At 41.4% G+C, this 26,809-nt stretch overlaps 11 protein-coding genes across 11 annotated transcripts; 5 read left to right on the top strand and 6 right to left on the bottom strand.

Annotated features, from left to right (window-relative positions):
- Window positions 1-1,232: 1,232 nt before the first annotated feature.
- BCR41DRAFT_420243 (hypothetical protein) lies at window positions 1,233-3,535 on the top strand. The gene is made up of 9 exons (XM_022029872.1): window positions 1,233-1,467; window positions 1,670-1,703; window positions 1,877-2,087; window positions 2,212-2,301; window positions 2,435-2,511; window positions 2,643-2,684; window positions 2,814-2,895; window positions 3,028-3,107; window positions 3,261-3,535. The coding sequence occupies exons 1-9, from the start codon at window positions 1,358-1,360 to the stop codon at window positions 3,522-3,524; spliced, it is 990 nt and encodes a 329-aa protein (XP_021883999.1). The 5' UTR covers window positions 1,233-1,357; the 3' UTR covers window positions 3,525-3,535.
- Window positions 3,536-4,222: 687 nt separating this feature from the next.
- On the top strand, window positions 4,223-6,338 carry BCR41DRAFT_384806 (hypothetical protein). The gene is made up of 2 exons (XM_022027611.1): window positions 4,223-5,137; window positions 5,278-6,338. Exons 1-2 carry the CDS (start codon window positions 4,379-4,381, stop codon window positions 6,265-6,267), a joined length of 1,749 nt encoding a protein of 582 aa, XP_021883998.1. The 5' UTR covers window positions 4,223-4,378; the 3' UTR covers window positions 6,268-6,338.
- Window positions 6,339-7,226: 888 nt separating this feature from the next.
- BCR41DRAFT_348898 (hypothetical protein) lies at window positions 7,227-9,624 on the top strand. Its single transcript, XM_022023381.1, has one exon. It carries the CDS (start codon window positions 7,443-7,445, stop codon window positions 9,510-9,512), a length of 2,070 nt encoding a protein of 689 aa, XP_021883997.1. The 5' UTR covers window positions 7,227-7,442; the 3' UTR covers window positions 9,513-9,624.
- A 99-nt stretch (window positions 9,625-9,723) lies between these two features.
- BCR41DRAFT_348897 (hypothetical protein) lies at window positions 9,724-10,570 on the bottom strand. Its single transcript, XM_022023380.1, has 2 exons — window positions 10,549-10,570; window positions 9,724-10,431 (listed from the first exon to the last, which is right to left on the bottom strand). The coding sequence occupies exon 2, from the start codon at window positions 10,359-10,361 to the stop codon at window positions 9,786-9,788; it is 576 nt and encodes a 191-aa protein (XP_021883996.1). The 5' UTR covers window positions 10,362-10,431; window positions 10,549-10,570; the 3' UTR covers window positions 9,724-9,785.
- Window positions 10,571-11,054: 484 nt separating this feature from the next.
- On the bottom strand, window positions 11,055-12,173 carry BCR41DRAFT_238984 (hypothetical protein). Its single transcript, XM_022020114.1, has 4 exons — window positions 11,861-12,173; window positions 11,654-11,759; window positions 11,294-11,532; window positions 11,055-11,198 (listed from the first exon to the last, which is right to left on the bottom strand). The coding sequence occupies exons 1-4, from the start codon at window positions 11,977-11,979 to the stop codon at window positions 11,093-11,095; spliced, it is 570 nt and encodes a 189-aa protein (XP_021883995.1). The 5' UTR covers window positions 11,980-12,173; the 3' UTR covers window positions 11,055-11,092.
- On the top strand, window positions 12,170-14,569 carry BCR41DRAFT_348895 (5-aminolevulinate synthase). Its single transcript, XM_022023379.1, has 2 exons — window positions 12,170-12,714; window positions 12,822-14,569. The coding sequence occupies exons 1-2, from the start codon at window positions 12,369-12,371 to the stop codon at window positions 14,318-14,320; spliced, it is 1,845 nt and encodes a 614-aa protein (XP_021883994.1). The 5' UTR covers window positions 12,170-12,368; the 3' UTR covers window positions 14,321-14,569.
- Window positions 14,315-15,749, bottom strand: BCR41DRAFT_416284 (hypothetical protein; the record flags this gene model as incomplete). Its single annotated transcript, XM_022029523.1, has 6 exons — window positions 14,315-14,547; window positions 14,630-14,909; window positions 14,982-15,230; window positions 15,321-15,474; window positions 15,562-15,690; window positions 15,747-15,749. The coding sequence occupies 6 exons, from the start codon at window positions 15,747-15,749 to the stop codon at window positions 14,466-14,468; spliced, it is 897 nt and encodes a 298-aa protein (XP_021883993.1). The 3' UTR covers window positions 14,315-14,465.
- Window positions 15,750-17,010: 1,261 nt separating this feature from the next.
- BCR41DRAFT_368817 (hypothetical protein) lies at window positions 17,011-18,616 on the bottom strand (the record flags this gene model as incomplete). The annotated part of the gene is made up of 4 exons (XM_022026415.1): window positions 17,011-17,622; window positions 17,713-18,029; window positions 18,151-18,222; window positions 18,574-18,616. 4 exons carry the CDS (start codon window positions 18,614-18,616, stop codon window positions 17,011-17,013), a joined length of 1,044 nt encoding a protein of 347 aa, XP_021883992.1.
- Window positions 18,617-21,402: 2,786 nt separating this feature from the next.
- Window positions 21,403-22,823, bottom strand: BCR41DRAFT_348891 (hypothetical protein). The gene has a single exon (XM_022023378.1). It carries the CDS (start codon window positions 22,770-22,772, stop codon window positions 21,531-21,533), a length of 1,242 nt encoding a protein of 413 aa, XP_021883991.1. The 5' UTR covers window positions 22,773-22,823; the 3' UTR covers window positions 21,403-21,530.
- A 141-nt stretch (window positions 22,824-22,964) lies between these two features.
- On the bottom strand, window positions 22,965-23,907 carry BCR41DRAFT_348890 (hypothetical protein; the record flags this gene model as incomplete). The annotated part of the gene is made up of 2 exons (XM_022023377.1): window positions 23,139-23,907; window positions 22,965-23,047 (listed from the first exon to the last, which is right to left on the bottom strand). A coding segment is annotated over exon 1 (611 nt), but the record flags the coding sequence as incomplete, so codon positions are not given.
- Window positions 23,908-25,043: 1,136 nt separating this feature from the next.
- BCR41DRAFT_348889 (hypothetical protein) lies at window positions 25,044-25,680 on the top strand (the record flags this gene model as incomplete). The annotated part of the gene is made up of 1 exon (XM_022023376.1): window positions 25,044-25,680. A coding segment is annotated over exon 1 (191 nt), but the record flags the coding sequence as incomplete, so codon positions are not given.
- Between the last annotated feature and the right edge of the window lie 1,129 nt (window positions 25,681-26,809).

The raw sequence follows: 26,809 nt of genomic DNA, 5'->3' as shown, positions 1-26,809 counted from the left end.
TATTCCAAGCGCCTCCTCCACATTCACACCATCCGTATTGCTCTCCAATCCAATCTCCCTTCTCCTCCCTTTTCCCCCCCCCCTTCCTTTCTCTCCCTTCCAGACGACATATCCAGCATCTGTGCACACACAAACAGATAGAAAATACATCCTCTCTTTCTTTCTTTCTTTCTTTTTTTTCTTTTTCTTTTTCTTTTTCTTTTTTTTTTTCTTTTTTTTTTTTCTTCTTCTTCATTCTCCTTTCTATTCTTTTCTTTTCTTTTTCTTTTTTTTTTTTTTTTTTTTTTTTTTCATTACTTCTTTCTTGGCCATTTGGGAAACCAAAATCACCGATAAAACTACATTGGATAGCTTTGCTTATACAGATATACATATTACACATCTGTGCGTGAAATCTCTATTTGTTTCACTAAATGAAATGCAATAGATACGATAGAAATTCTTAACGTCACCCCAGAACACTACATAGTCGGTAACACATCTCAAGAGCAAATGAACCCTTGATAGATACTTCTTACCCTGACTTGCAACAGGCGTGTGAGCTCCTGTGCTCGTTGCTTCCACGTTCCACAAGTTGAGAGTAGTACGTACAAGTCGTACAAATGAGCAAGCACGATGTAAAGGACATGTGCGTATCTCCATCGTTGAAATATGCCAGGATCATAATAAGTAACGAGAACGAAAGAAAGATGTGTTTTTTATGATCCAGGGATCTTCGTTAAATAAAAAGGGTAAAAATCTTAGCTATAGTAAAAACCCATGTAAATGACTGCTAATCGCAACAATCGTCTTGAAATCTTGACCTAGCACAGCATTTTTTGATGAATAAGCTAGGCCAATTACTATTATTATTGTTATTATTATTCTTCTTCTTCTTCTTCTTCTTCTTCTTCTTCTTCTTTAAAGCGGATCAGTTGGCGAGAGCGATCCTTACCTCCGTGAATATGCCGTGAGACTATGTATCACGTCAAGTATATATTTTTATCGCATTTATTGCATCTCAACCTAGGAGATATCCATGTCCACAAAAAAATTTGTGTTGAAACAGATGCTCAAACCAACCTGTTAATACCTTGTGCAACTGTCCATTTTTAGTCTGTCCGTTCAACGAAGGGAAGAGAAAAAGGTCAATTGATATTGGTGTTGTTGATGTTGACATGATATGAGTGAAACAAGCCCATCTTTTTCTTTTTCTTTTTCTTTTTCTTTTTTTTTTTTTTTTTGTTTCCTTTCCCACACTTTTCTCCTTCCTCGCAAACATATCCTTTTTCTTCTTCTTCTTCTTCTTCTTTCTCTTATCTCTTTTTACTCTTTACCCTCACCCTTTTCTTCTTCTACTCTCGTATAAAACCACAATATGGCCAGTGAAGAAACCCTTCCTCATCGAGAAGGTCTCACCACTTCGCATCATGACTGGACTATGATCCAAGTCGGTAAACTTGTCGAAAATCAGAATGTTATTATTATGTAAAATAGAAAGAATCAGTCTCTCCCCCGCTTAAAATGTTGCCCAATGGCCTAAATTGTCTCTGAATATTATTAAAACTAACATTGTTTCCATCGTATCGCTCATCGATACATTCTCTTTCTTTTCTCTCTCTCTCTCTCTCTCTCTCTCTCTCTCTCTCTCTCTCTCTCTCTCTCTCTCTCTCTCTCTTCTACCTCATAGTGAAGCCAACACATCGGTTGAAGATGCATGCGAAGTAATGACTTGGATATTTGAATCGATATCACGTCTAAATGACCTTTATACGCGGTCCCTTATTTGCTATATTCATTTATATACCTTCGTCTCATTAAACCATCTGCCATCCTCTTTTACTTTTCTTCTTCTTCTTCTTCTTCTTCTTCTCAACTATGATACAACGATCATCAGGTGCTCTTCAAACATGGAATCAGTTCAGCACCAGTTTATGACTCGGAACGGGAGACCTATGTAGGCATGTTCGATTATAGTGATCTGATGGCCTATATTCTCATCGCCCTCAAGAAGACAGAAGTCCCGACTGAAGAACAAACCCTGAGCATGCGTGATCTGATTCAAAAAACCAGACATAGCCAAAATGTCCCAGTAAAATTGGCCTCTGGTAACAAAAAAAAAGCAAAAAAATAATGCATTATCATCTTAATCACCTTGTCATCTTGTGAATGATGTTAATATGACTGTGCTATGTTTTTTTTTTTTTCCTTTTTTCTTTTGTTTTATTTTAGACCTCTCTGGAAAGGATCCATTTTGTACAGTCCTGGCTGAGACAAGACTCGGAGCAGTCATCTGCGACTTTGCTACCGGTATTCATCGAGGTATATATAATGATAAAATCCTCAATTTTATTTTTTTATTCGTACTATAGGTTTTGTGATTAATTTGTTAACTAGAGTATATATTTTCATTTTCTGTTTTCTTGTATTTCGCGGGGTTATTCATCTATACCAGTTGCTGTTATCGATTCTACTGGCCGTCTCATTGGAGTTTTGTCACAGTCTTCTACATTGGATTATCTCCTGCGTCATGTAAGCGATTCTCTTTATCTTTTTCTCTCTTTTTTAATAGTTTCCAATAGAGCTCTAATTGAAACTAATGTGTCCAATTTTTTTTTTTTTTTTTTTTTTTTTTTTTTTCCCTCCTTGATTATGATCCATAGTTGAGTGAATTCCCTCAACTGCAACATATAATGCACCAAACTGTAAGTGCAAGGCCTGTATGACCAAAAAGTGTAGCAAGTCATGTTTAAAGAAAAAAAAAAAAAAAAAAAAAAAAAAGTGCTATTCGACATCGTTGTAACAGGATGATGAATACTGTCATACAAATCTAGTTGCATCAAGTTGGTCTCTCTAATAGCAAGGTTCTCTCTGTTAATGGAGACGTCCAGGTGATAGAGGCGCTAATAATCATGAGTAAAGTTTAGATTCATTATTCATTTCTTAATTTCTGGACTGGACTGGACTGGACTGAACTAGATTGAACTTGTTGATTTAAAAGTGTTTCTAATCTATTTGATGCTTCGTGACTTTATTGCTTCAATTTAGGCAAGCATAATGTATCTTCACTTGCTGTATTGGATGAACAAGGCATCCTTCTTGGGAACATCAGTATGACAGACATTCAGGTAAAGACGAGGAGTTCTACAGTGACCTATAGTAGTCAAAAAGATTTGATTGACATATACATTCCCTGTGTCTTCTTCTTTTCATATTCTTTGTTATTAATACATGAAAACTTTTTTTTGTTTGTTTGATCCCTTTTTGCATCACTTTAACAGCTCATAATGAAGGAGTTGAGGACGTCATGGCTCTGGCTTAGTTGTTTTCAGTTTGTATCCAAAGTTCGAAGATCACATGGAGTGGAGACAGGTGAAGATCTTTACCCAGTCATAGACGTGAATGAGAAATCAACATTTGGATATGCGCTGTCGAAACTGCAAGCGACCAAAGTGCATCGTCTATGGGTGGTCAATGATATGGGATTTGCCGTTGGAGTAGTCAGTCTGACAGATGTGTTCAAGATCCTCAGCAAGCTTGTTTGATTGAGGAAACCAAAAAAAAAAAAAATTAAAATTAAAATTAAGAAAATTAAACTTATCCCACGACTCCAAAGTGGCTTGTGTTGGACGTATTTTTTATTTTATTTATAATTTTAATCCCAGTAAAGACGACGGGCTGATGCGATGCAAAGTCCAAAATCGCACATATTTCCTGATCGATGGCTTGGCAATGAGGACAAGCCGTTCATCATAAGACTATGTCTGTGTAATTCTACCCCTGAGCCACGAGTGCTGAAACCAAAACTCTTAAAGCTTGATCACTTTCAGCCAACGTTCCTTCTCTCTTTCGCTCTTTTGTTCTTTCTACATACACATATCTGTATATCTCTTCTTTCGCTTCTACCCTTTGCCTCTCTGGCTTCTCTTTAATCCTTTGTCCACGGAACAAGCAATCCTTCCATCTTGCTCAAGTTGACAACAACTCTCATACTCGACAACCCAAATCCAAAGATTTATACCCAGCACACGCCTCTTTTTTTTTTTTTCTTTTTTCTTTTTTCTTTTTAAATCAAACCACATTGGAATCAAATCTCATTTACTCATTCCCATTAACCATTTGCCTTTCTTTCTTTCTTTTTTTTTTTTTTTTTTTTTTTTTTCTCACGACTTGGCTCGCCACACCTCCACACATACACGTATTGGGTCTTTTTTTTTTTTTTTTTTTTTTTTTTTTTTTCTCTCTCTCTCTTTCACCCATTTTTGGTCGTTATCGCTTTTCCCCTCCCCTTTTTTTTCCCGTCACCTGTTCGCATATCAATTAATCAGCCCTGAGTAAATTGTACACCCACATCTCATCTTTACCTCTTTTTTTTTCTCATTTATATCCACACCGTTCCATGTACCCACAGCTTCTATCGCGGAGACCATGGTCTCGTCAAACGATACAACATCAATCATCGTCATCAACATCTCAACAGCAAAGCTACACTTTACTCAAACTGAAACGATATGCACAAAGTTATTATTGTTTTCATCATTACAACCATTGCCTCAATAGCAAATATTCATCAATATCAAAACCACCCCCTTCCGTTTCAATCCTCACTCTCCTGTTTCTTTTTGTATCAAGTATTCTCTCAACTGTTCATGCAAGCATAACCTGTGCACTCCCTGCCGGATCATCCTACAAAGCTGGAGATTACATTATCCTGGATTGGGGCTCAGATGGAACAAAGCCTGCTGTGTCCGATATCACAGCCATTAATGGCACTCTCTATTGTAATGGAAACAATCTCAAGATCGCAGAGGTTTCGATCCCGAATCTAATAGGCCCCTATAACTGGACAGTACCTAGTGTAGGCAATGCTACAACCGTCGGTGGGGAGATGGGCACATGCCCACAGAATGCCTTCCATATGGAGTATTCGGGTGAAGCTTATGGAGTCCTGAGCATTGTTAAACTCCCCTGGGGTCCTGTTCGATGTGGTACCATTACGATTTTACCGGCCCCCAATGGCACGCTAACAACGACCACGACCATGTCTTCCACCGCCACCACATCCTCAGCCGCTTCTACCTCAACTGAATCTCCCAATACTTCTGCAGGAGGAGGAGGAAGTGGCCTTTCGATGACAGTCATCGTAATCATTGCGGTGGTACGTGCATTTTGAGCACTTGAGCAATTGAGCCACTCCCCCCAGATGAACATTTATATGGACGTTTTTGGAGACAAATTGAGTGATAGACAATTAACTAACGCTCCTTTATTTCCATGGTTTGCTTGGAATTGAAATAGGTGGTAACAATTATTTTAACCTTGTCCGTGGTAGGATTGATCGTCTGTATACGTAGACATCGACGCCAACGTAGTCTGGATGATGCGCTCAAACCTTGGACTTCAGGCAACTCTAACCAATTTTCCAAAGTCTCATCCATGGACGACGGGCCGCGTTCACCCGGTATTGGCATGGGTGATACTGGATCAGGACACGACGGTATTGGAATGAGCTCAATTGCCGGAGCAGGAGCAGGAACAGGGGTAGGCATAGGAGCAGGAAGGATGTCTTCGACCTTGGGCTTTGAATCTCAACCAATGCTTCCTCAACCTAGTCGAGGGGGCTCTTACTATCCTGATGATGGTGACTATGGTCACTATGGTATTCATCACCAACAACAACAGGAACTACTTCAGCATAATTATCATCCTCCTCCTCAACAACAACAGCAGCAACGACAAGGATACGATGGATACAATAATGAGGAAGAAAACTACTACAACCCATATTATGCGAGTGGCATAGGAGGATTCGGAGCTGGTGCTGCAACGTTTATGAACCAAAGTAGCCCATCGTTTTATAATATGAACAATAACTCTGGCAACGGTACACAGCACTATAACTTGCAGCAACATCAAGCACATCTGTCTGGATACTTTCCTCCTCCTCCTCCTCTTTCAGGGCCACCTGTTTCTTCAAGAATGTCTGGTACATCTGCTGAGGTATCTGCGACGCCACCTGGAGTACCTGGACTATCAGGAGCATCAGAAGCGTCAGGGGCATCAGGAACATCGGAAGTCACGAGTAGTGAAACCGCTGTCCCTACAACCTCAATTCTAACCTCTTTACCAACAAACTCATCAATCACATCATCGCCCAAACGTGCTCCACAATCGATGGTGATGCAGGGAATGGAACGGAAAGAAGCAAAAGAAGAAGCACAAGATGATAGTATCAAAGTCCCCATCAGTCCAACAGGCAAAGAAAAAGTAGAGATTACACTCATGTAGGACAGAATATTGATGTGAATCATCTTTTAATTTAAAACTAATTAATTAAAATAAAATAAAATAAAATAGACACAAAGGATTGACTATGGATCATGAGTGAGTTTGTGTGAAAATGTGAAAAAGAATCCTTCAACCCAAAAAAGAAAAAAAGAAAAAGGAAAAGGAAAAAAAAAAAAAGAAAAGAAAAGAAAAGAAAACCTCAGGCCCTTATTGTCATTTGTTTACATATCCATATCCAACTATTACAACTATTACTGAAAGAGTATTTGGCGCAAAACAAGGTTTCTTTGTGAAAGAGAGCTAAGGACAAATAATGCTCACAACATGGACTGTACTATATAATCAATGCCATTAGCAGATGATAAATGTCCCTTTTAGCTAATCCACGTCCCCACTTTTTCAATCTCATGAAAATGATTGGTAAAAACACACAGACAACGCAAATGATGAAAAAAATATAAGCGAGATTTTGGCGCATTTAGATTTTTTTTTTTCAAACCAGGGACAGGGGTAAAGTAAAATGAAGTAAAACAAAAGTAAAAAAAGTAAAAAAAAAAAAAAAAAAAAAAAAGTAATGACAATGATGATGACAATGCCAAATTCTATCCATACACTGTGAATGGGCTGCCAATATTAAAGGTTGATAATGATGTGAAATGAAATATCTCATAATTTGTCCTGACCTTTCCTCCCTCCCCTCCTCTACCCACGCGATCTTGTTTCTTTTATTTTTTTTTACCCTTGACTGAAAGAAAGTTTTATGGTAATGCTCACTTGAAATTGAATTAAAAAAAAAAAAAAAAAAAAAAAAAATGTCCGCTGTTTTGAAGTGCATTGTGCATTGTGCATTGTTTTTTTTTTTTCTCATCATCTTATTTCTCTTGAGATGCATGAAAACACTTCAGGGCTCTTTCCTTTTTCCTCTCTTTCTTTCTTTCTTTCTTTCTTTCTTTCTTTCTTTCTTTTTACGCTTTCGCTCAACTTACTACCTTTCTTTCCTCTCTCTTTATCTCTTTCTTTATCTCTATCTTCTTCATAATAGAATTTTAGTCTTCCTTTTCCCTTTCTCTTTTACCACTAGTATATTCTTAATGTTTTTCTAATCCACCAATTCTTTCTCACCAAGGCGATAACAACAAAACAACAACAACAATAATAATAATAATAATACTAAAATGAGTGCTGTCAATATCAGGGACGACACTTACACGAGCAACAAAAACAACAACAACAAGTACAACAGTAGAAAAAACACGAGTAATAGCAGCATCAATTGTAACAGCAATAATAACACCAATCAGAACATTAGTAATATCGATAGTAATAGTAATAGTAATAGTAATAGTAATAGTAATAGTAATAGTGCCAGCAGCAGCAGCAGCAACAGCAACAGTAGCAGATTCTTTTCTTCAAGAACGCGGCGACTCCCAGGAATGTCTTCTTTCTCGCGCCTCACTTTAATTCCCATACTTTTCACTCTCTTCTCCTTTCCCATCGTTCATGCATCCATCAACTGTCAATCGCCCACAGGTGGGATCTATCAGCCTGGAGATTCCCTAACTTTCCAATGGTCCGATAATGGGATCTGGCCAAAAGCCAAGGATGTATATTCTGCAAGTGCAACCCTCTACTGTTCCAGCAACTCGAAACAGGCCCTTTTGGAGGTTCCCTCCATCACCAATGGTCAACCTTGGACCATCCCTCCTTCGATCTTGAATGGTTGTTCAGGTCGTCAGATCCGAGTGGAATACTCGGGTGTGGTCTGGGATATCCTTCATTTAACTCATCTCTTGAGCTTCTCGGCCGAATGTGGAGATTTAACTATCACCATTCCTTCGACCACCATCATCCCTACTGCTACAACCACTATCCCAATAACCTCTATTACGATCACAACAAAGCCATCCATGTCAACAACAACAACCGGTATCCTTACTTTGACAAGTGTCTCTACATCGACCGCTTCAAGACCTTCTTCATCTTTGACAGCATCGACAGATCCATCGGTCCCCACAGGACCTTCTCCCGATCAAGATGGAACACATACAACCAATACACCTTCCGGTGTCAATATCATGGCAGCCATCTTGGGCACCTTTGCTGGTTTGATCATTGTGGCCCTCATCATCTATGGTTTGAACGTGGCTCGGAAACGGAAACAACTTTCATTAGAAAGACAGTGGTTGACAAAGGAGAGATCAAATTATGCTGCTGCTGTTGCTGCTGCCAGCGGTAGTGGCGGTAGCTCAGGTAGTGGTAGTGGTGGTGGTGGTGGTGGTGGTGGTGCTGCTGCTGCTGTTGGATCATCTTCCACCATGGGTCGTGGTTCACGTTCTGGTATAACAGCAAGTGCGAATGGTAGTGGAGGTGGTCGTGGTTCTGGTTATTATTATCCAAACGCTTCAAGACCAAGCTTGGAATTTGATCCGCTTCATCCAAACATGGTCAATAATTATCCCTATAATGCTGCAACCGTCGTTGCTCCTGCTGCACTACCACCATTACCACTACCATTAGGACATGAAGAGTACATGAATGGCCCATCGATGACAGAAGTGGGTGATGGGACTATAATGGCCGCAACGGCCATGGGGACATTTCCTCATCCTCGTCATCACGATCTTCCTCGTCCCATCATCCCCATATCCTCCTCAGACCAACAATATTATCGACATGATTATGACGAAGGAAGATCTTTGCCTGCGGACGGACGCGGACAGGAATTTGATTATAATTATAACTATGATTATGGAGCCTCAGCTGGTGATAGCGGCCATGGCAGAGATGATGGAATGATATCGACAGCAGGTGCTGGAGGAGGATACCTTCGTGGTGCTATTGATCCATCTAGTCATTATTATAGCCGTAACCCCATTAACGATAACAACAACAACAACAACAACAACCACGATCCCAACCAAGGTTATTCACTCGATCCAGAAGTGAGCTATCGTGATCCTTCTCAGAAAAACACGATCACTAGTCATGATCATGGCCATTCATCTTCCTCTATAATCTCAAAAGCCACAACCGCTACAACTGCTGCTACCACCACTGCTCATGAGCAAGATGATGATCAAGTTCAGCTCCACAAGTTCCCTGTGGCGACTCCTCAGCCGTCTGATCGAGATTATTACAATCGCCTTCAAAGCGTAGAGTTGCCGCCTTTACCTCTCCCTCCAACAATGACCACGATAGCAAAAAATCGGTCGGACGCCGCTGACAGAGGTTCAAATCGCCCGTGACGCACGCAATATCCGTGGTAAAATTATGTCAACAAAAAAAGCATGTAGATTCTTCTAGTACTCCAACTAGGCTACGAGCCAGTCCCATTCACTGTCGAAAGTAGGTCCTAACTTCTCAAGAGTTGATAATACTAGGATGAGTCTATTATTCAGTAAAAAAAGATATCCCACAAATTTAAAACATGGTCTCCTGATTTAACGCATCATATTGGTTGTCACTAAACTACTGTGTATATATTTATTTGTAATTTGAACTGAAGGAGTAGCTACTTGTTATGGTTGAAGATGTCGACGACGATAGTTCGTAAACCAATTGTTTAGCTGCCTCTCTGTGATGGATGCCTGTGAACAAAGTTCGGCTTTCTCTTTCTTATTCGGAAAAGGATGAGAGCTATGCTGATCGATCCAGTTCTTGAGCACAGTGTTGTAATGTTGTTTGAGCTCTCGCCGGGTCTGGAAGCCTTTTGAATCTTTATTGTCTTGGGCCATCTTTACTGCTTGTATTTGTTGAACTTCAAGGCAAGGCGTTCTTTTAAAAGCGACCATCTTCTTTAGACATTGTTTCCGGTGCTCCAAATTTAAAGCGTGAGACGCTCGCAACAGTGAATTGTCGTCCTCGCTTGATAGATGTGACGCATTCGCTCGTACATTACTGTACATTTCTAGAAACCGCTTTCTATTGCTCAAAACCCCTTCCACGCTTGTCTCTAGACTCAGATCGCGTAGAGTTGTAAGTAAATAGTTCGTGTGTTGATACAAGTGTGATTGAGAGAAAGGCTCCAGATTTGGAAGACAAGGGCCTTCTGTTTGTTTTTGAATACAAGGAAGCTTATGTGTTGGGAACAGCATTTTGTTTGGTGATGTCTTGTTGCAGAAAAAGAGACAAAACAAAATGTTCACTTCGGCACTAAAACTGATGCTAGCGTCTCAGAGTTAGCGGCCTCGTGAACTGATCAAACAACATTGAAACAACGCATCTTTTGAGGAATATGAAACATAGGAAGCCAAGCCATCATGTGATGACTAAATACTGTACATCAGTTTGGATAGGGTACAGCCTTCATGAGTATGGATTTATCATTGGATATATTCATAGCAGTATAGAATAAGTGCAACTCTTGTTGCGCTTAAATATAAGGAAAATTTGCTGACATTTAAAAAGAACAGTGGCAAATAGACTAATAGGGCAAATTGCCTCCCATAAGAGGCAGGATTCCCACCATCTTTTGTTGTCTATCCTTACCTCGCCAATCAAGCCAAGAATATCATGTTACTGCGACATTTCATAATGAGTGATAACGTTTATGACTAGCATTGATAACAGTAACAACCAACACTGATGAATTTGCCATTGCAGGAAGCAAATGTCCGAAGCAATATCTATCTACCCTTCCTTTTCTTCTTTAAGCGTGCACAAAGTACACAAGAGGTACAGAATAATTGCGGTGGAGCTCATGAATGCTCTTCTTTTTTTTTTTTTTTTTTTTTTTTGACTCTGATTTAATCTATCATGTCATCTCATCAGTATATTTGTTCATCGTTTGTTTTGCAATATTCCGTGTACAACATTACACTGCAGATTAGGAATGAATAGAAGGAAAGAGAGATGGATCTGTTAATGTATACCACGAGAAGGCGGGGGTACAACAGCAACTGTGAGTGATGAAATGATCCAGACTGGTTTTTCTAATATTTTTAATAGGTAGTGGTGGAAACGTGTTGTTATCAGATGAAATTCATGGGGTTAGAGTAGACAAGATGCGGTACAAATTGGTTATTACCGAGCGATTAAACACAGCAAGGGCTGAAGTTGAGCATACATATTCCGATAAGGCTTGGGAAATAGAAGGACAAATGAGAGAGCGAGAGTAGGAAGTAAGAATGTAAGAATGAGCAGCGCCCATGCAACAGTAAAGTATATTTCTACTTTACATTTTCCAATGGCTGCTCCGATCATGCATGATGGATGTATGCGCCACAGGATTAATTGGTGTTCATGCTCCGATGCATGCTGAAAATACTAGACATGGAACGTGTTTTCAATAGTTTAAAAACATACACCAAAGGTTAGTCTGCGCCGCGTGCGCGTCTACACCAGTCGATACAATCGGCTGCACTCTTTGCAGAATGTTCGCTTTTACTTGTGGATGGTTTCGCCATGCGTTAGTGCTGAGTATGAAAAGAGAAAACAGAAGAGTAGAAAGAAACAGACTCCGCCTAACAATTATTTGTGCTTCGATAGAATAACTAGCGCAGCAATCGACATGTCGAAAAATGCGTTAGTCATACTTAAAAAAAAAGAATAGCATCAGCATACTGCTGATTTGAAACTAGACAGTAATTTTTACCGTTTTGTCTGTCGATGTGGCTGGGGTTGACATGAGCCATTAACACAATAAAGTTTGTGATCAAGATGTAAAAGATAAATGAAGTACATGAATGTATTATATAGTCTATCAACATGCATGGAGGAGGAAAATGAGCATGCAACGTCAAAAGGGGCTCTGGTGATAGAAGCGACACAGAGGTGCAGGCAGGACAGCCACCTTACTTGATCTTAGACTGCTATTTCTTGAAGTGAGCAGAGCATCAATTGACAAATATATAAACTACACACCCAATTACCCTCCGCAATCACTCTAAAAAGGGCCTCCTCGTCTTCTCTCTTCACCACTTCTTTTTTTTCCCTCCGTTCTCGCTTCCTCCTTTCCTTCTCTCTCACCCTTTCTTTTAGCATTCGCACACACACAAGTTCAGTCCCTGCTCTGTGTGCCTTTTCTATCCTTTCTCTTCTTGCTTGGATTCATTCTATTCCCAAATTTTCCATCTAATCTTTGAATCACTTGAATCGTCACCATGGAACTCGCTGCAAAGGCCTGCCCCTTCCTTCGCAATTCCACTCCTTCTGCCCTCCGCACGCTTTCTCAGCGTCCTGCAAAGACTGCCATGGCCTCTAACGGACTTGTCCACATGGCCCAGCAGTGCCCTGTCATGGGCAAGGCCATGACCATTCAAGCCAGATCGGCCATGATGACAAGCTCTTGCCCCGCTTCGGCCGGAGCTCGATTCTTCAGTGTCTCGGCTACAAAGCTAAAGCCCGAAAAGAGCCACGTTCTCGGATATGCAACTCCTGTCTCTACCAATGACATTAAGGCTTCCGTTCAGCATGAGCTTCACAAGGCTAATCCCGCCCCTGGTGCAGGTACACTCATTTCAACTTTTTTTTGAATGCCTTTTTTCACTCTGATCTAGATCCTCAATGCGCATAAACTTACAAACTCGTGCTTGAATTTTTATATTCTTTCCTAGCCTGCCCATTCAAACCAGCAACCACGACTGCGACTCCTGTCTCGCATACTGCCCCTACTGCAGGCCAACCCTTCGATTACGAGGCTGTGTATGAAGCTGAATTACAAAAGAAGCACCAGGACAAGTCCTACCGCTTCTTTAACAACATCAATCGTTTGGCCCAACAGTTCCCACGTGCGCATACTGCCAAGCTCGAGGATGAAGTCACCGTCTGGTGCTCAAATGACTACTTGGGCATGTCCAAGCATCCCGTCGTCGTCGAGACCATGAAGGCCACTCTGAGCAAGTATGGTGCTGGCGCTGGTGGCACCCGTAACATCGCTGGTAACGGTGCCTTGCACCTAGAGCTCGAGCAAGAATTGGCCATGTTGCACCACAAGCCCGCTGCTCTTGTCTTTTCTTCTTGCTATGTGGCTAACGATGCTACTCTCAGCACTTTGGCTCAAAAGCTTCCCAACTGTGTTATCCTCTCGGATGCAATGAACCATGCATCCATGATCCAAGGTATCAAACATTCTGGCGCCAAGAAGATGATCTTCCGTCACAACGACACGGCCCACCTTGAAGAACTCCTCCAAAGCCTCGATCCTTCCATCCCTAAGATCATTGCGTTCGAGACCGTGTATTCAATGTCTGGTACTATTGGCAAGGTGGATGAGATCTGTCGTTTGGCCAAAAAGTATGGAGCCATCACTTTCTTAGATGAAGTCCACGCCGTTGGCATGTATGGTCCTCATGGTGCTGGAGTTGCTGAGCATCTTGACTTTGCTGAAAATTTCCATCGCCCACAAGACAGCCCTGTTAAGACCGTTATGGATCAGGTTGATATTATCTCGGGCACCCTTGGAAAGGCCTATGGTGTCGTTGGAGGCTACATCGCAGGCTCTGCTGCTATGGTCGATATGATTCGCTCCTATGCTCCTGGATTCATCTTCACCACCTCATTGCCACCTGCTATTGTAGCAGGTGCTTCTGCCTCTATTCGTTACCTTCGCAACTCTCTGAGTGAACGCATTGGACAGCAGACTAACACCCGCACATTGAAGGCACAGTTGGCTGCTCTGGATATCCCTGTCGTTCCTAACCCCTCCCACATTGTTCCTGTTTTGGTTGGAAATGCAGAGGTCTGCAAGGCTGCCTCAGATGAGCTTCTCCGCTCGCACGGAATCTATGTTCAGAGCATCAATTACCCCACTGTCCCTCGTGGTGAAGAGCGCCTCCGCATCACTCCTACTCCTGGCCATACTGAGGAGATGATGGACCACTTGGTTCGCTCTTTGGAGAGTGTCTGGCAGCGAAATGGCCTGAAGCGCACTTCAGAGTGGAAGGCGACTGGTGGTCGTGCTGGTGTTGTTGAAGGTGCGGTTGAGCCAACTCCTATCTGGACTGACGAGCAGCTGAGCCTTTCCGCTGAAGCCACTGGAGCTCGTAAGGTCATTGCTGGAGAACTTCTCATGGATTTCCATATGAGACAACAGACCTCTGCCGCTCAATTGTAACAAGTTTGCAATAACATTGTAACAAGTTTGCAGTAACAAATATTCAGAGAGTATAGTTGTTATATTTAAAGCTTGCAGAGACAATAAAGATGAAAAAATAATGTGCTAGATAACTGTGTACGGTTGCGCCAAATCTAGAAGCCTTTCATTGATGTCGCATTACAGGTGATCCGTTATAGCCGCGATAAATGCCTTGAATTGTCATCCTAATTTCATCCACAGAAGCGCTTAACATAATAAAAAAGTGAGCTTAATGGCTTAATGTTTTCAATTCTGAGGCAGTAAATAGATACTTTTTTCTCGTTTTACCTTCGAATAGCCACGCACTGCATTTGTGAAATAGGCTCATATTTTATGATACCCATAATTCGGACGATTTCATCTCTTTCTAATGAATCTTGGTCAACAGAGCCATCGATGTCATACATGCAACACAAAAGCGTGCTCGCTCCAGCCAAATATTTATTCGAATCATCGAGACTAGAGGATTTTGCCACAGAGTATCTGCGTGCGAAGTCCACCGTCGTAGGATCGCGCACGGTAAACTCCCAACAATAGCTTCGATAGATCATAGGCGAACACAACGTTCCTATAAAAATAGCCACGCATGAGAAAATACATCGAATGAAAACCAAAAGCCTGTTTCTTGGCAAGAGCTTACCGATAAGCTCCACAAGCGCCACGGTTGCTCCTTCTTGACGATAAACTGAATCTGGACTGTTGTTCAGGTCTCCCAGGACATCATGGATCGATCGCGCCAGCTTAATGGACTGCAACCTTACGCCTCCAGCATAGACAGTAGAAGGATCTTTTGCATATAGTACTTTGTTGGCTTTTTTCGAGTTTTTAGCTTGAATAGTCGTATTTCGAGTGCTTCGAGTATCCGGAACGACACGCAAATTTGGTAAACCTTTCATAGTAGAGTCGCAAAGTACAGTTAAATGTAGACATTAGATTAAGCTATCGTGGCTACGACGCCATACTGCCGTTAGCCATTTACCTTGCTCTCCGAAGCATATGTTAGTGGTAGATATTGGATGCGTTGGCACTGCCTGAATAAGCTCATCGATTTGCATCAAGTCAGTAGTTTCATGCCCAGTGTTGTCGACCAAAACCGCATCATTTCCATTAACTCCACAGAAATAGTGGCTCTTCTATGTCAGAAAAAATATAGTGTTATCGTCTGAGGAAGTTGACTGATAGCGATCTTTCAGTGGAGAGTACTTTATGGCTTTACGAACCTTTGATTCGTTAATGTGTTGTAGCTGCATCCCATTTTTTGCGGAAATAGGGCTGAAGAACCCATCAATGACCGTTTGTCGTTCTCTTGGTGACACCTGAGCAACAAGGTAATGGAAGTTGTAGGTAATCTGTGTTGTCCATAAAACAATACTTAAAATTTAATACTGACAATAGTTAAGTATACCATTTTACTCTTCTAATATCTTTTAGCGTCTTGAGTCTTGAAGAGTAAAGAGAAGTTTGAGAATAACTACATAAATACAAAGTCTTATATATGGTGTGATAGCTGCCACGTGATAGACATATAAACCTGCCCTGCTATTGATAAGCTTTTAATCCCATTCTTTTTCAATTTTATCATCAATAACTAAAACACCTACATCCAAATTCATCACCTGTAATAGTGTTATCATCATACTTGTTTGTATCAATGGCCTAGTAAGCATGTTCAGGGGCATTGTTTGGGGATGCTTTAAGAGCCACATCGTCGGAACAGAAAGAAGTCAATGCTAAAAACAAAGGGTCAGATTTTCCGCCCAACCGCTTGTCAGTTCGCCAACAACCTTGCAAGATTGTCCCCTGATATTAACAGAGGTATAAGGCTTCACGATCAGCTTAGCTCCTTCAAGGGTAAGAAACTACATTGCCTACAGGATCTCGTATCGCAACATTTTGTCGAGATTCAATCCTAATCAGCAATGCGGCAATGGGCTACCAAGCATTGTATCTCCTACACTGGGACTTGTATGAGTACAGTTTTAGTTCTAATAACCAAGGGTCATTTACGCTATCTCTATGACTGCCCAGGCCGAATATAAAGCCTTTATAGAATAATTTTTGATGATTGTAATCGTGCGCTTATTGCAAGTGCCTCGGAATCAACTTTTATATGTTTTTTCTTATATGGGGGAAACGCTGTTGATGATAAAGATGTGCAAACCACGGCTCTACGTATAGCTGTTATCCTTATCACTTATGGCTTTTTAGGCTTTATTCTTCCTATAACGATATAGAGAGCTTGGTGCCCACGCCCATCTGTCAATAGTCTTTATTTCAATGAAAATTGGTATGATGTGTTAATAGGAAACTTGATCTTTTAAAGAAGTTATATCCAATTCATACTTGAAACTATTGTACTCCCGGCGAGTAGGGTTCCCTTTTGTATCTTGCCTTTATAGTTTGTACTTCTTTCATGTTCAAAATGTTTTGACCCAGGTAGTCATTCAACGTTAACGTACATCAATGACTATAATGATATATTATGTAGAAGCAGTTGGATGTAGGTGGAGTGTTATATAGATGTATGAGCAATTATAGCTATATTGACTGAAAAAAAGAGTGACATGAGGAAAAAGGGGCTTCTATATTTTCTCTAATCACCTTCTTTACAGTCTTTTGTTGATACATGAAAAAAATAAAATAAAATAAAATAAAAAAATTCTAGTAACTTAGTAGGATGGGGAGCTGCTGCTTCCGATACTTGTCTGTTGGTGGTATTGCTCTACATATCTCTCGACTGTGACCGAAGCATGGGACTCGAGGGGAGCGACCTGTTTTTCTGAATTTGTTTGGGTGCTTAGGTGATGACGCCTGTCAGCGGAGGATCGTTCAATATTATGATTGTTACTTGAGGTCAATCGTCCAGTCCCACGAGAGGTCACCCAGTGAACACTCATGGCGTTGAGCGTCACATCGACAGTGCAGGAGGCTAAACAGATGAGACCACGTTCTTGACCCTTGAAGAGTACGAGCGTGAATACGTTTGCAGTACTGAGCACGAGTGAAATCAGAGATCCCACCAATGTACGACGCGCAACGTCACGAAGCCTGCCCTTAGAGGGCCCCTGAAGCAATGACGTTGATGACATGAGAGGACGGATGAACAACATTGTCAACCAACTGGAAATGAAGATGTCGTAGAGAATCAGGGTCACAGAAGCAGGCGGCAAAAGCCCTATCATGCAATGGCCGTTTTCTTTAACCTCAGAAACACGGAAGACAATCATGAGGGCAAAAATCCCAACATATGGAAGAAGCAGGGCTAAGTTGATGCGGTAAAGCTGTTGGAAAGGGAAAAAAAAAAAAAAAAAGGTTTATTTCACTAAAACTATAGTTTGACAGTGCGCAACTTTTTTTTTTTTTTTTCTTACCATAAAGTTGAATCGAGTAACTCCTACAGCTGTCACAACATAGATCTTCTCCATTAGGAAAAGATAAATGAAGATTTTGCTGAGGGCGTATAGGATAATGCAAGAGTATATAGAGATGACACATGAGACGATATTAAAGTTATTGGTTTGGACCAGCATAGCTGCAACCAACGAGAAGGTCCATGGGACAATATACAGAGCCACTACCAAACCTCGAGTATAGTTGATCGTGCTGACTTTGGTCCCTGCAGTCTTGCGTCCAAATAGCACTGACATGGATGAGATACATGATAACGAAATGAATAATGAGATCGATTCTAATAAGATTTCATTAGAATACAAGCAAAAAAAAAAAAAAAAAAAAAAAAAAATGGATTGTTTGTAAAGCAAGCATAGAGAATACAATTTTTCATTTTTATGATAGATGGCTGGATGGACTATTAGCATCAGAACCACTCAGTGGTTCGGAGGCATATTGGATGCATGCAGATTTATTTCCTTGTTTGTCCCCTGCAACAAACGGTAAAAAATAAAAAAATAAAAAATAGTAACGTGCCTGGCGGGCATACATGCTAACTGTGAATTAGGACTGGGAGTGAAATGAGAAATGGTTATGCCTCAGAAGGTTTCCACCCTTTTCAAGGATAATATGCACGTTTGCAGTTGAAGGTAAAGCATGAAACATCATGCTTTAAAGCGTTTGATGTGCCTAGGGAGTCGCAGGTTTTATTTTTTCTCTTATGGAGACTTTGGAAGCATTTACATGGTTCTTTTTGTGTTATTCTCTTGAAGCAGTGGAAGAACGCAGATAATAGGCGATGCGAATGTGAAGGGGGGAGTGAGGTAGGGTTGGCTGTTTACCTTCTGGATCGGGGGTGTATAATATAGCGGAGGTGGAGGCCATGGTGCCTTGCCTTTACTGATGATTCCAAAGAAGGCGTTGAGATCAAAGGAGGATTAATAGATGACGGCGAATAGCTCAGAAGAGATAGAGAGCAAAAATGAAGGATAAAGTAATGTGAAGGCAAACGTTTCTATGGGTATTGCGAGCATTCATGGAGTGATTAGTATCTGAGTGGCTACATCAAGAGTTGGTGGCTTGAAACAAATATTAGCGGCACTAAATTCCCTGCTGTGCGCGTCAGGTTTGGTTGCATTGGGGATAACGGTTGACCTACATCGATAGATGATATAGGCTTCTGCGAGAGAGAGAAGGGGAAAAGCATTAATGGGCATAAGCCTAAAGCACTGGTTAGCGTAAGTCGGAAGGCGTTACGACGTCTGGAATTGAGGGCGGCGTGGAGTATGTGGTATGGAGAAAAGGGAACAACAGTGTTGGGCGTAGAGAAGCTAATTTCCGGAGGAGGGAAATCCTTTTTAAGGACGCCTCATAAGAGAAACAACCAAAGGAAAAAAAATAAAAAAAAAATAAAAAATAGGAGAAGCAAATTGGAACGTAAGAAAAAAAAAAAAAGAAAAAGGAAAAAAGGAAAAAAGGAAAAAAGAATAATACCTGCCGGGACACAATGGTGACTCTTTTATAGAACATAGTGCGTAGGGCAAGGGTCAGGCATAATCTTAGATCGCTTGAGCAATGCACATGTAGATATGCATAAACCGTATGTAAGGAGAGTAATAAGGGAAGAGATACTAAAAGGAGAGGTACATAATAATGCTGAATAGAAGTGAAAGAGAGTCTTTTTTTTCAGAAGATCCGATTCGTTTGGCTCCCGAGTGCCTTCACGGATATTTTTGCTCATTATGAGATTTAAGGAGGTGAATTGGATAATGAATTTGTGCTGTATATCTGCCAGACAACAACTAATACATCAGCGAAATAAACAAAAAAGAAAAAGCCGTTTAACGCTTTGAATGGTAACCTATTCGGAGATTGCTATTGTACAAACGTGTAGAGAAAAACATGTAATAATGAAAGACGCCATTTCGATGCGCGTTCCCAATTTCTTCTGAACAAATAAACCAAAAAAAAAGTTAATTCTTAATTGAAGTCATGGACACAGAGCGAGAAAAAATATTGTCGTCTGCGATCTGTGCGCAGTTCAACAGTTACGTTACCCCTGATTTTGATGGCCTAGAAATGTGATGCTGTCCAAAATTGAAAAAGAATAAGAGCATTCATTGGTCGATAGCTCAATAATTCTTTCTTAGTTGTATAATAAGGTGTATGGTGTTTGACCGCGACGTTCGTGTAAACAAGCCAAAGGAAAGAAAAATACGATCTTATTTTCATTGGCGATGACAGCTTTTGAACACATGAGCATCGTATCATTAGATAGTTAGGACTTGAACTGATTAATAATGACCTGAGCACTTAAAAAGCAACAAACACGGAGATGAGAAGAGGGAACCATGGACAGACGTTGCATGTTAGGTGTAGGTGTTATATTATTATTACTTTATTAAGAAGGAGAAGATATGAACGTGAAATTGAGCAAAAGAATAAAAAGAACAAAAGGAGAAAGACTGGTGTATGGGGGCTCAACGAAGAGCTTTTAGAAACATTTCTGGAACTATTGATTCCACAACGCTCTTGCTTCTTACCCTCGTCCTGGCAATATGAAATATATTTAAACATTTACTACTACAACTTTTTTTTTTTTTTTTTTTTTTTTCGTGATTAATGAGAGTAAACAATATGTGAGTGGGAGACAAAATGTGCTCTAGCCGAGAAAGAAACAGAGTTGGGATCGTGGACACAGCGCACTACCCCTGACAAAGGGCTCTTTGCAGAGCATCTTTTTTATTGAAGTCCCATGTATTTCTCTTGCACAAAAAAAAGTTAGCGAAGCCAATCATGCAAAGTACGATTGTAAATTACATGCATTACAGCACATGCCTTGTAGAGACAGTAAGAGTAGCGGGACCCAAAGTTTTTCTTTTCCTTGCCTTCTTTGTCTTTCTCGACTCCATTTCACTATCTACTCAAATCCCCTGCCTTCTTCCTCTCCTTCTCTCTTTTCTTTTGCAATTATTGCCTATTGTTACCAGCATTTTAAAAAATGAACAAATAATTTTAATCGCTTGATATAGCCCGTTTCATTTGGTCATGATACCTTATATTTTTTGAATACTTTCGAGTGTATTGGCAGCCAATTGGCTCGCTTGCGAGTATTGTTGCAAGTCCGTCACGTAGTGAAATGCCACCAGAACAATTCAATCATCGTTTTTAGATTAAAAATATAAGGTATCATGACCAAATGAAATTGGCGACATATGCTTTTTTGATATTATTTCGCCAGTTGTAGCCTCCTTCGTGCTCCTTGATCTTCTTTATTTGTCCATCAACGTAACACGCTTTAACTTCATTGAGATGTACCTTGGTATAATATATATAATTCTTTTTTTTGGACCAACATAAACGTACTAACCATTGTGGCATCGTAAACTTTGATATCATTAAATAGGAGGATGCAAATGATCAGTTTTAATAGATATTTACAAGGACGAAGATGGTGCGAATAAAATTAAATAAAAAAGTAATTAGATATATATATAAGTATATAAATTACTGAATAAATAGATAAAAATAAACGTAAAAAATAACAAAAAAACGATGCTATTGGAATTAACCACGTTGCTAGCGAGTAAGTGAACGGAAAAAGAGAGAGGAAAATATATGTAATAAATATAAAATAAATAAGAGTAAATGTAAAAATATATATATTGATAGTGCTTTTATGAACGTGTGAGGATATGAATGAAAGGGAAGAGAAAACTGAAGTTTTAGAGAGAATGATATGGCCTGAAGCTGTAATAATAGTGACTAAAGGAAGCACCTTGATTTAAAAGCTTTCTTTTTAATCCTCCAACTCATCCATCTCTTGATCATCCTCTGATGTAATCTGTGGCTGTACGATTGGACTCTCTACCATCGTTGCCATTTCTTCTTCTCTCATCCCTTCCTCCCCTATCTCTTCCACTGCTGCTGCGAGGTTTGTAGCAGTGGTGCCTTGGACATGGCTGCCAGCTTCTACCATATCGTCGTCATTTTTGATAGATTGAGTTGCTTCATCCTCTATCTGATTTTTCCCATTAATCTCCATCATACCTACATCATCGACCTCCTCGTATACAAGCGGTGCGCTCTCAAAACTGCAGCCCATCTCCATCTTTTGTATAGCAGCTGTAGTTGGTACGCTACCGCCGCTAATGGCTATTGGGTCTGTATCATTAGCTACCACTGAAGATCCGTTCTTGCCAAGGCCGACGCCAGCGTCTACAACCTTGGGCTTCAAAGTCAGCCCAAAGTCTTCAGATCTAAATGAGGCCACAACGTTAGGTGGGATCAATATCCTCCAGCCAGCAGTCTCTACCCTTGTGAAGAACGAGTAGTCGATTCCAAGTTCCTTTTGATGTTCGAATTTCATACACGAAGAGGCTTTGGCCACACCTAATGCCTCGATCATAGGAGAACCAACCGTAGACTTTCCTTCATTAGCAGAAGCGGTATACTTGGGTTCAACGTCAGTTTCGGAATTAGAGCCATATAAAGCCACGCGGACATCCAAACCGATTTTATCCTTGTAGCCTGCAGCATGGCCATCCTTGTGAGTAGAGTTTAGTCCCGTAGTCTGAGGCCTTATGAAAGCAGAAGCAGTGGTAGATAAAGTGGGTATACCACGCTGTTTCTGAGTTGGATTGCCTGCCACAATTGATGTGGCCCTTCCAGTAAAAATGGCAGAAGCATCATCGTCGTTGCTCTTATTGATGTCTCCACTTCCCCTCTCTTCCTCCTTAGGACCAGATAAGGAGCCAGCACAATGCTTTTTAGAAGACCCAAGCACCATCCCTTCTTCATCAGGAGACGCAGATCGACGTTGCCCCAAGATAGATGACGTAGAATGTATAAGCATATTCGGTTGTGAAATTGCATGGCGTAACAACTTTCCCCCTCCATATTGCTGTTGAGGATAGAAGGGGGCAGGGGCACTTCCAAATGCTGCTGCAAGCGATGATGATCGAGAGCGAGAAGACTCAAAAGCCCGATGTCGGGGTTGTGTAATCTCGATAACGACCTTGGAACTTTGGCTGAGCTTCATTGCCACCGCATCTGTTGAATCAAGAATTACCGGTCTTCTTGCTACTTCCGCTGAGGCTGTGGTAGCACTTGTTGCCATCTCCATGTCTCCTTCCTTGTTTTCATCGTTAGCGGCCGCATTAGGGAAGCAAGTGAGCTTGATCGTGCTCCGAGGGAGGGCGTCATTCAAATCCTTAATGGCGTTATTGTAGAGGTTAGTATCAGTGACAGACCGGCCAAGGGGTCCGGCCATATTGGGACGTTTAAAGCTCCTTTGGCGCATCCTAGCATAGATACCTAAATATAATAAGCAAAGCAATAATAAAAGTAAAAGAAGTTAATAATTTTTTTTTTTTTTTTTTTCTTCAACAAAGGTAAAAATACTTACGGTCTTCAATTTCATCTGCCGTCGGATGGCAAGAGCTTTGTGGGTTCATGCCATTCTGCGATGGCACTTGATGATAAATCGAGGAAAGAGATGAGCTCTGTTGGCGAACATGGTTGTATGAATCACTTATCATAGGATCAGATTGTACTGCTCGCAAAGCAGATAAAGCCGGTGAGGATTGTCCATATGATAATCCTCTGCCCTGGCGCTGATGCCGCTCTTGCTGCTCTTGCTGCTGGCAATACGGTATGTTAAGTGAGTAGGGTAAAAAGTTCGCATTTGTGGAGCTGTGGTGCTGTGAGATCATTGCGTCGACATTTAGCTTCTCATATTTTTCACACTGCTCTCGAGAAAACTCTTCCGGCCCACTGATACGGCGGCCATGATCGTATAAAGGGTCAGAGAACTCCAAGATTGCTGGAGGCGCTTGACTATAGATTCTCTTGCTACTATCACTACTAGAGTGGGGTTGACTCATTCTGCGCTGAGAATAAGCAAGTGGATTAGACTGCCCTAAGGCTTGGTGGAGAGAGGATGAGGGCTCATGGCCTGGCGAAGATCGAGAAGAAGATGACATCGCTGGGGAATGTGCCCCGTCCGAAGGCCCGACTGACAGGAATCTGCTCGACGTTGAGGGAGGTTGCGGTACTGCAGGACGAGAGAGCCGGCTCTCGATTATCGCCATCGCCTCGCGTTGGTGGTAATGATATTGGTACGGAGCAGATCCTCGCCGCATATTATGGCGCATGCCAGGACGCTGTTGCTGTTGCTGCTGGTAGTGAGCATAGTTTTGTTGATTGTGGGATGGGTATCTATGGCTACGGCCATTGCTAAGTACACCATTATTTCTCCGCTCACGCTCCTGCTGCTCTAAATACTGTTGGTATTGATGTTGACCAATGTTAGGATGAGAATGTGAGTGATGAAGTTTAGGGAAAGGCCTCGTAGCCGCGCCCAAGGAGCTCTGGCTTGTAGGCGTGACAGACCGGCGGCCGAACGTGGCGTATGGGCGTTGATACAGTCGGCTATCATCGCTCTCTAATGGAGGCGTCCTGGGGACTTGAAGATGGTTTGGCGATGGAAGGATTATTGAGTCCTCGTAATCCATCATCGCCGGGCCTTCACCCACGGCAAGTCGATGATTAGATTGAGGTTGAGGGGACGAAACGCCTCGACTTGTAACTCCCGCTCCTTGCAGTAGGCATCCTTGAGAGGGGCGACGATCGTCCACAGGATGAGGATGGCCTCCGTTGATATTCATTTCTTCATAGCTTGGCTGGCAATGTCCAGAGACAATAAACTCCTCTGTGCCGTACTGGCGCGCCTGTGTATTATGCTCCTGAAATCTCTCGACCTCTGCTTGTGCTTCTGCTGATTCCACTATTGATGCATTGAACCCTTCACTTCTTTGGTGCGAAGGCCGGCGGCTGCCTCTGGCATTTGTGTTTGGCGGCGCCAGGGCAAGGGTATTTTCCGATGATTGGTTTATGGGTGCCATTGATACTGATGTGCAGGGCTCAGGTAGAGTGGGACCATAAACCACACTTGCAATCATGTTTCGAATTTTAGATTCACTGTAGGACTTGTTGCAGGTGAGATTCATGGATACTGGAGGCCTACATTTGAATCGAAGATTTCCATCTAATGATTTAAATTATAAACTTCAAGTTAGTCAGCTATATCTTTTTTTTTTTTGTCGAAAAAGTAATACATTTGAGCTGCCTTGAGGAATGGAGGGGTCTTTTGAATAAACAGAGGCAAAGGGTGTCACCATACCAGACATTCCATCCCGCTGAATAGTGTTACGTGAAGAACATTTAACACATTTGATTAGATTACGGTATTGCTTGAAAAGAGCGATAGTTTCTTCTTGTAATGCGGATCTTGGGAGTGTGGGTGGCATGGTACGGAGGGAAGACCGCCGCGAAGACATGACTGCGGTTGTGCCACTACCTGATGGCAAAGATGATGTCACTGGAACTAAGACTGTCATAGACGAGGCGGCAGGTTGCGATGAAGGTGCTGAAGTAACATTAGGTGAGGCTTCCAGAATGAGATGGCTTTGCTTTTGGCATGATGAAGACTGGCAGCGTGGTCGCAATTGATGGTGGTATTGATCATGGCTTTGGTCATGGTTGGAACCCTCCTCTATGGGTTCGTTATGAGGCGTCGAAGACCCTGGAAGGGCTTGACTGTGAATCTCCTCCGTAAGATGGTTTGCTTCATCAATGTTGTCATCACCATGTGGTGTCACGCTAATACCCGGCGTACTCATGTGTTGACCAAAGACAGTAGTTGATTGTAGTGGTAGAGTGCTTGGGCTCAAGGGTGGGAATTCATGCTCCGACTTTAACTTGACCAATTGGTGGTCCTGGTGGGGTTGGAAGCTTAGGATAGATGGTATACTTGGAGAGCCTTGCATTAGATGGTTGCTACTATTGCTGCTGTTTGAATTGCTATTACTATGGTATTGGTTATTTAACTTGAAAGGACGGCTAGTTGATGATGGGGATGATGGCGTTGGTCCTGTAGCAGATGGATGGGCAGGTGTATCGTCAACATTATATTCCATGTCATTATAACCCTTATGTTCACTGTCATGGACAGGTACTCCTCCAACCATACCACCAAGACTAATGTGGTTAACATTATTATTATTATTATCACTAGTGCTGGTATTGTTATTGCCATAGTCAGTGTCATGAATTTGAGGTGATTGCTCATCACTAGCGATGCCGATGTTTCCCGGAACCGTTATAATGGATGTGTCCTTTTGACAAAACGATGGGCCGACTCTGACTGTATCATCGTCACTGTCAGTGGGTGTATTTGATATTGAAGGTCGCTGGACGGCAGATAACATCGCGCACTTTCACAGAATAAAAGAACAGAGAAGGAGAGAGAAGGGGTTTTTTTTCGGCTTAGAAGCGATATAGTTGGCGAGCTAATATGAATGTGTGGATGATGAGATGTGAGAGAAGTGAGAAGAAGAGGGTAATGAAGAAGGGCTGGTCTGTGCACGTTATATGTTGGAATAGGGAAGATAAAAGAGCTGGAAGGTTGACGAGAAAAAGTGTGTGAAAGAATGTGAAAGAGAAATAAACAAAGGAAAAAAAAAAAAAAAAAAAAAAAAAAAAGATTGGTTAGAATTAGAAGAAAGCAAATGGAAAGAAGGAAAAGACGGGGCAGGTTACTTGGGATGCACAGATAATGGACGCGTCTTTGAATTAGAGACAGGGGGATCTGAAGGTGAAGCCGTCAGAACACAGATGAAACTTGTATTTGATGATTTAGCAAAATGAAATTGAGCAAAAGAAAAGGGAGCAGAAATGAGAGAGAAGATAGAAAGGTGCTTTTTTAAATGAAACGAAAAGAGCTAATAACAAAGAGCATGTGGCAGCGAGGAACCCGCTCAAACTGACTTTGTTATTAAGGGACCAGGTTTTTTTTGTAAAAAATAAGGCTCTGGTATCGACTTGGGGCTGTTATGGTAACAAAAAGAGCCTGTCGAAGTGCAGCCCATGCCAACTCAAAATAAGTCATTGCAAGGTTGGTCATCCAGAAATTACACAAGTATCAGTGTTATTATGATCCTTATTTAGAAAGGAGGACAATGAAGATTCTGCGATTCAGGGACCAAGAAACTGGAAAATCAAGAATAACAATATTAA

Source organism: Lobosporangium transversale, assembly GCF_002105155.1.
Source record: "Lobosporangium transversale strain NRRL 3116 chromosome Unknown BCR41scaffold_8, whole genome shotgun sequence".
Lineage (NCBI taxonomy): Eukaryota > Fungi > Mortierellomycota > Mortierellomycetes > Mortierellales > Mortierellaceae > Lobosporangium > Lobosporangium transversale.
This window is presented reverse-complemented; position numbering and strand designations above follow the sequence as displayed.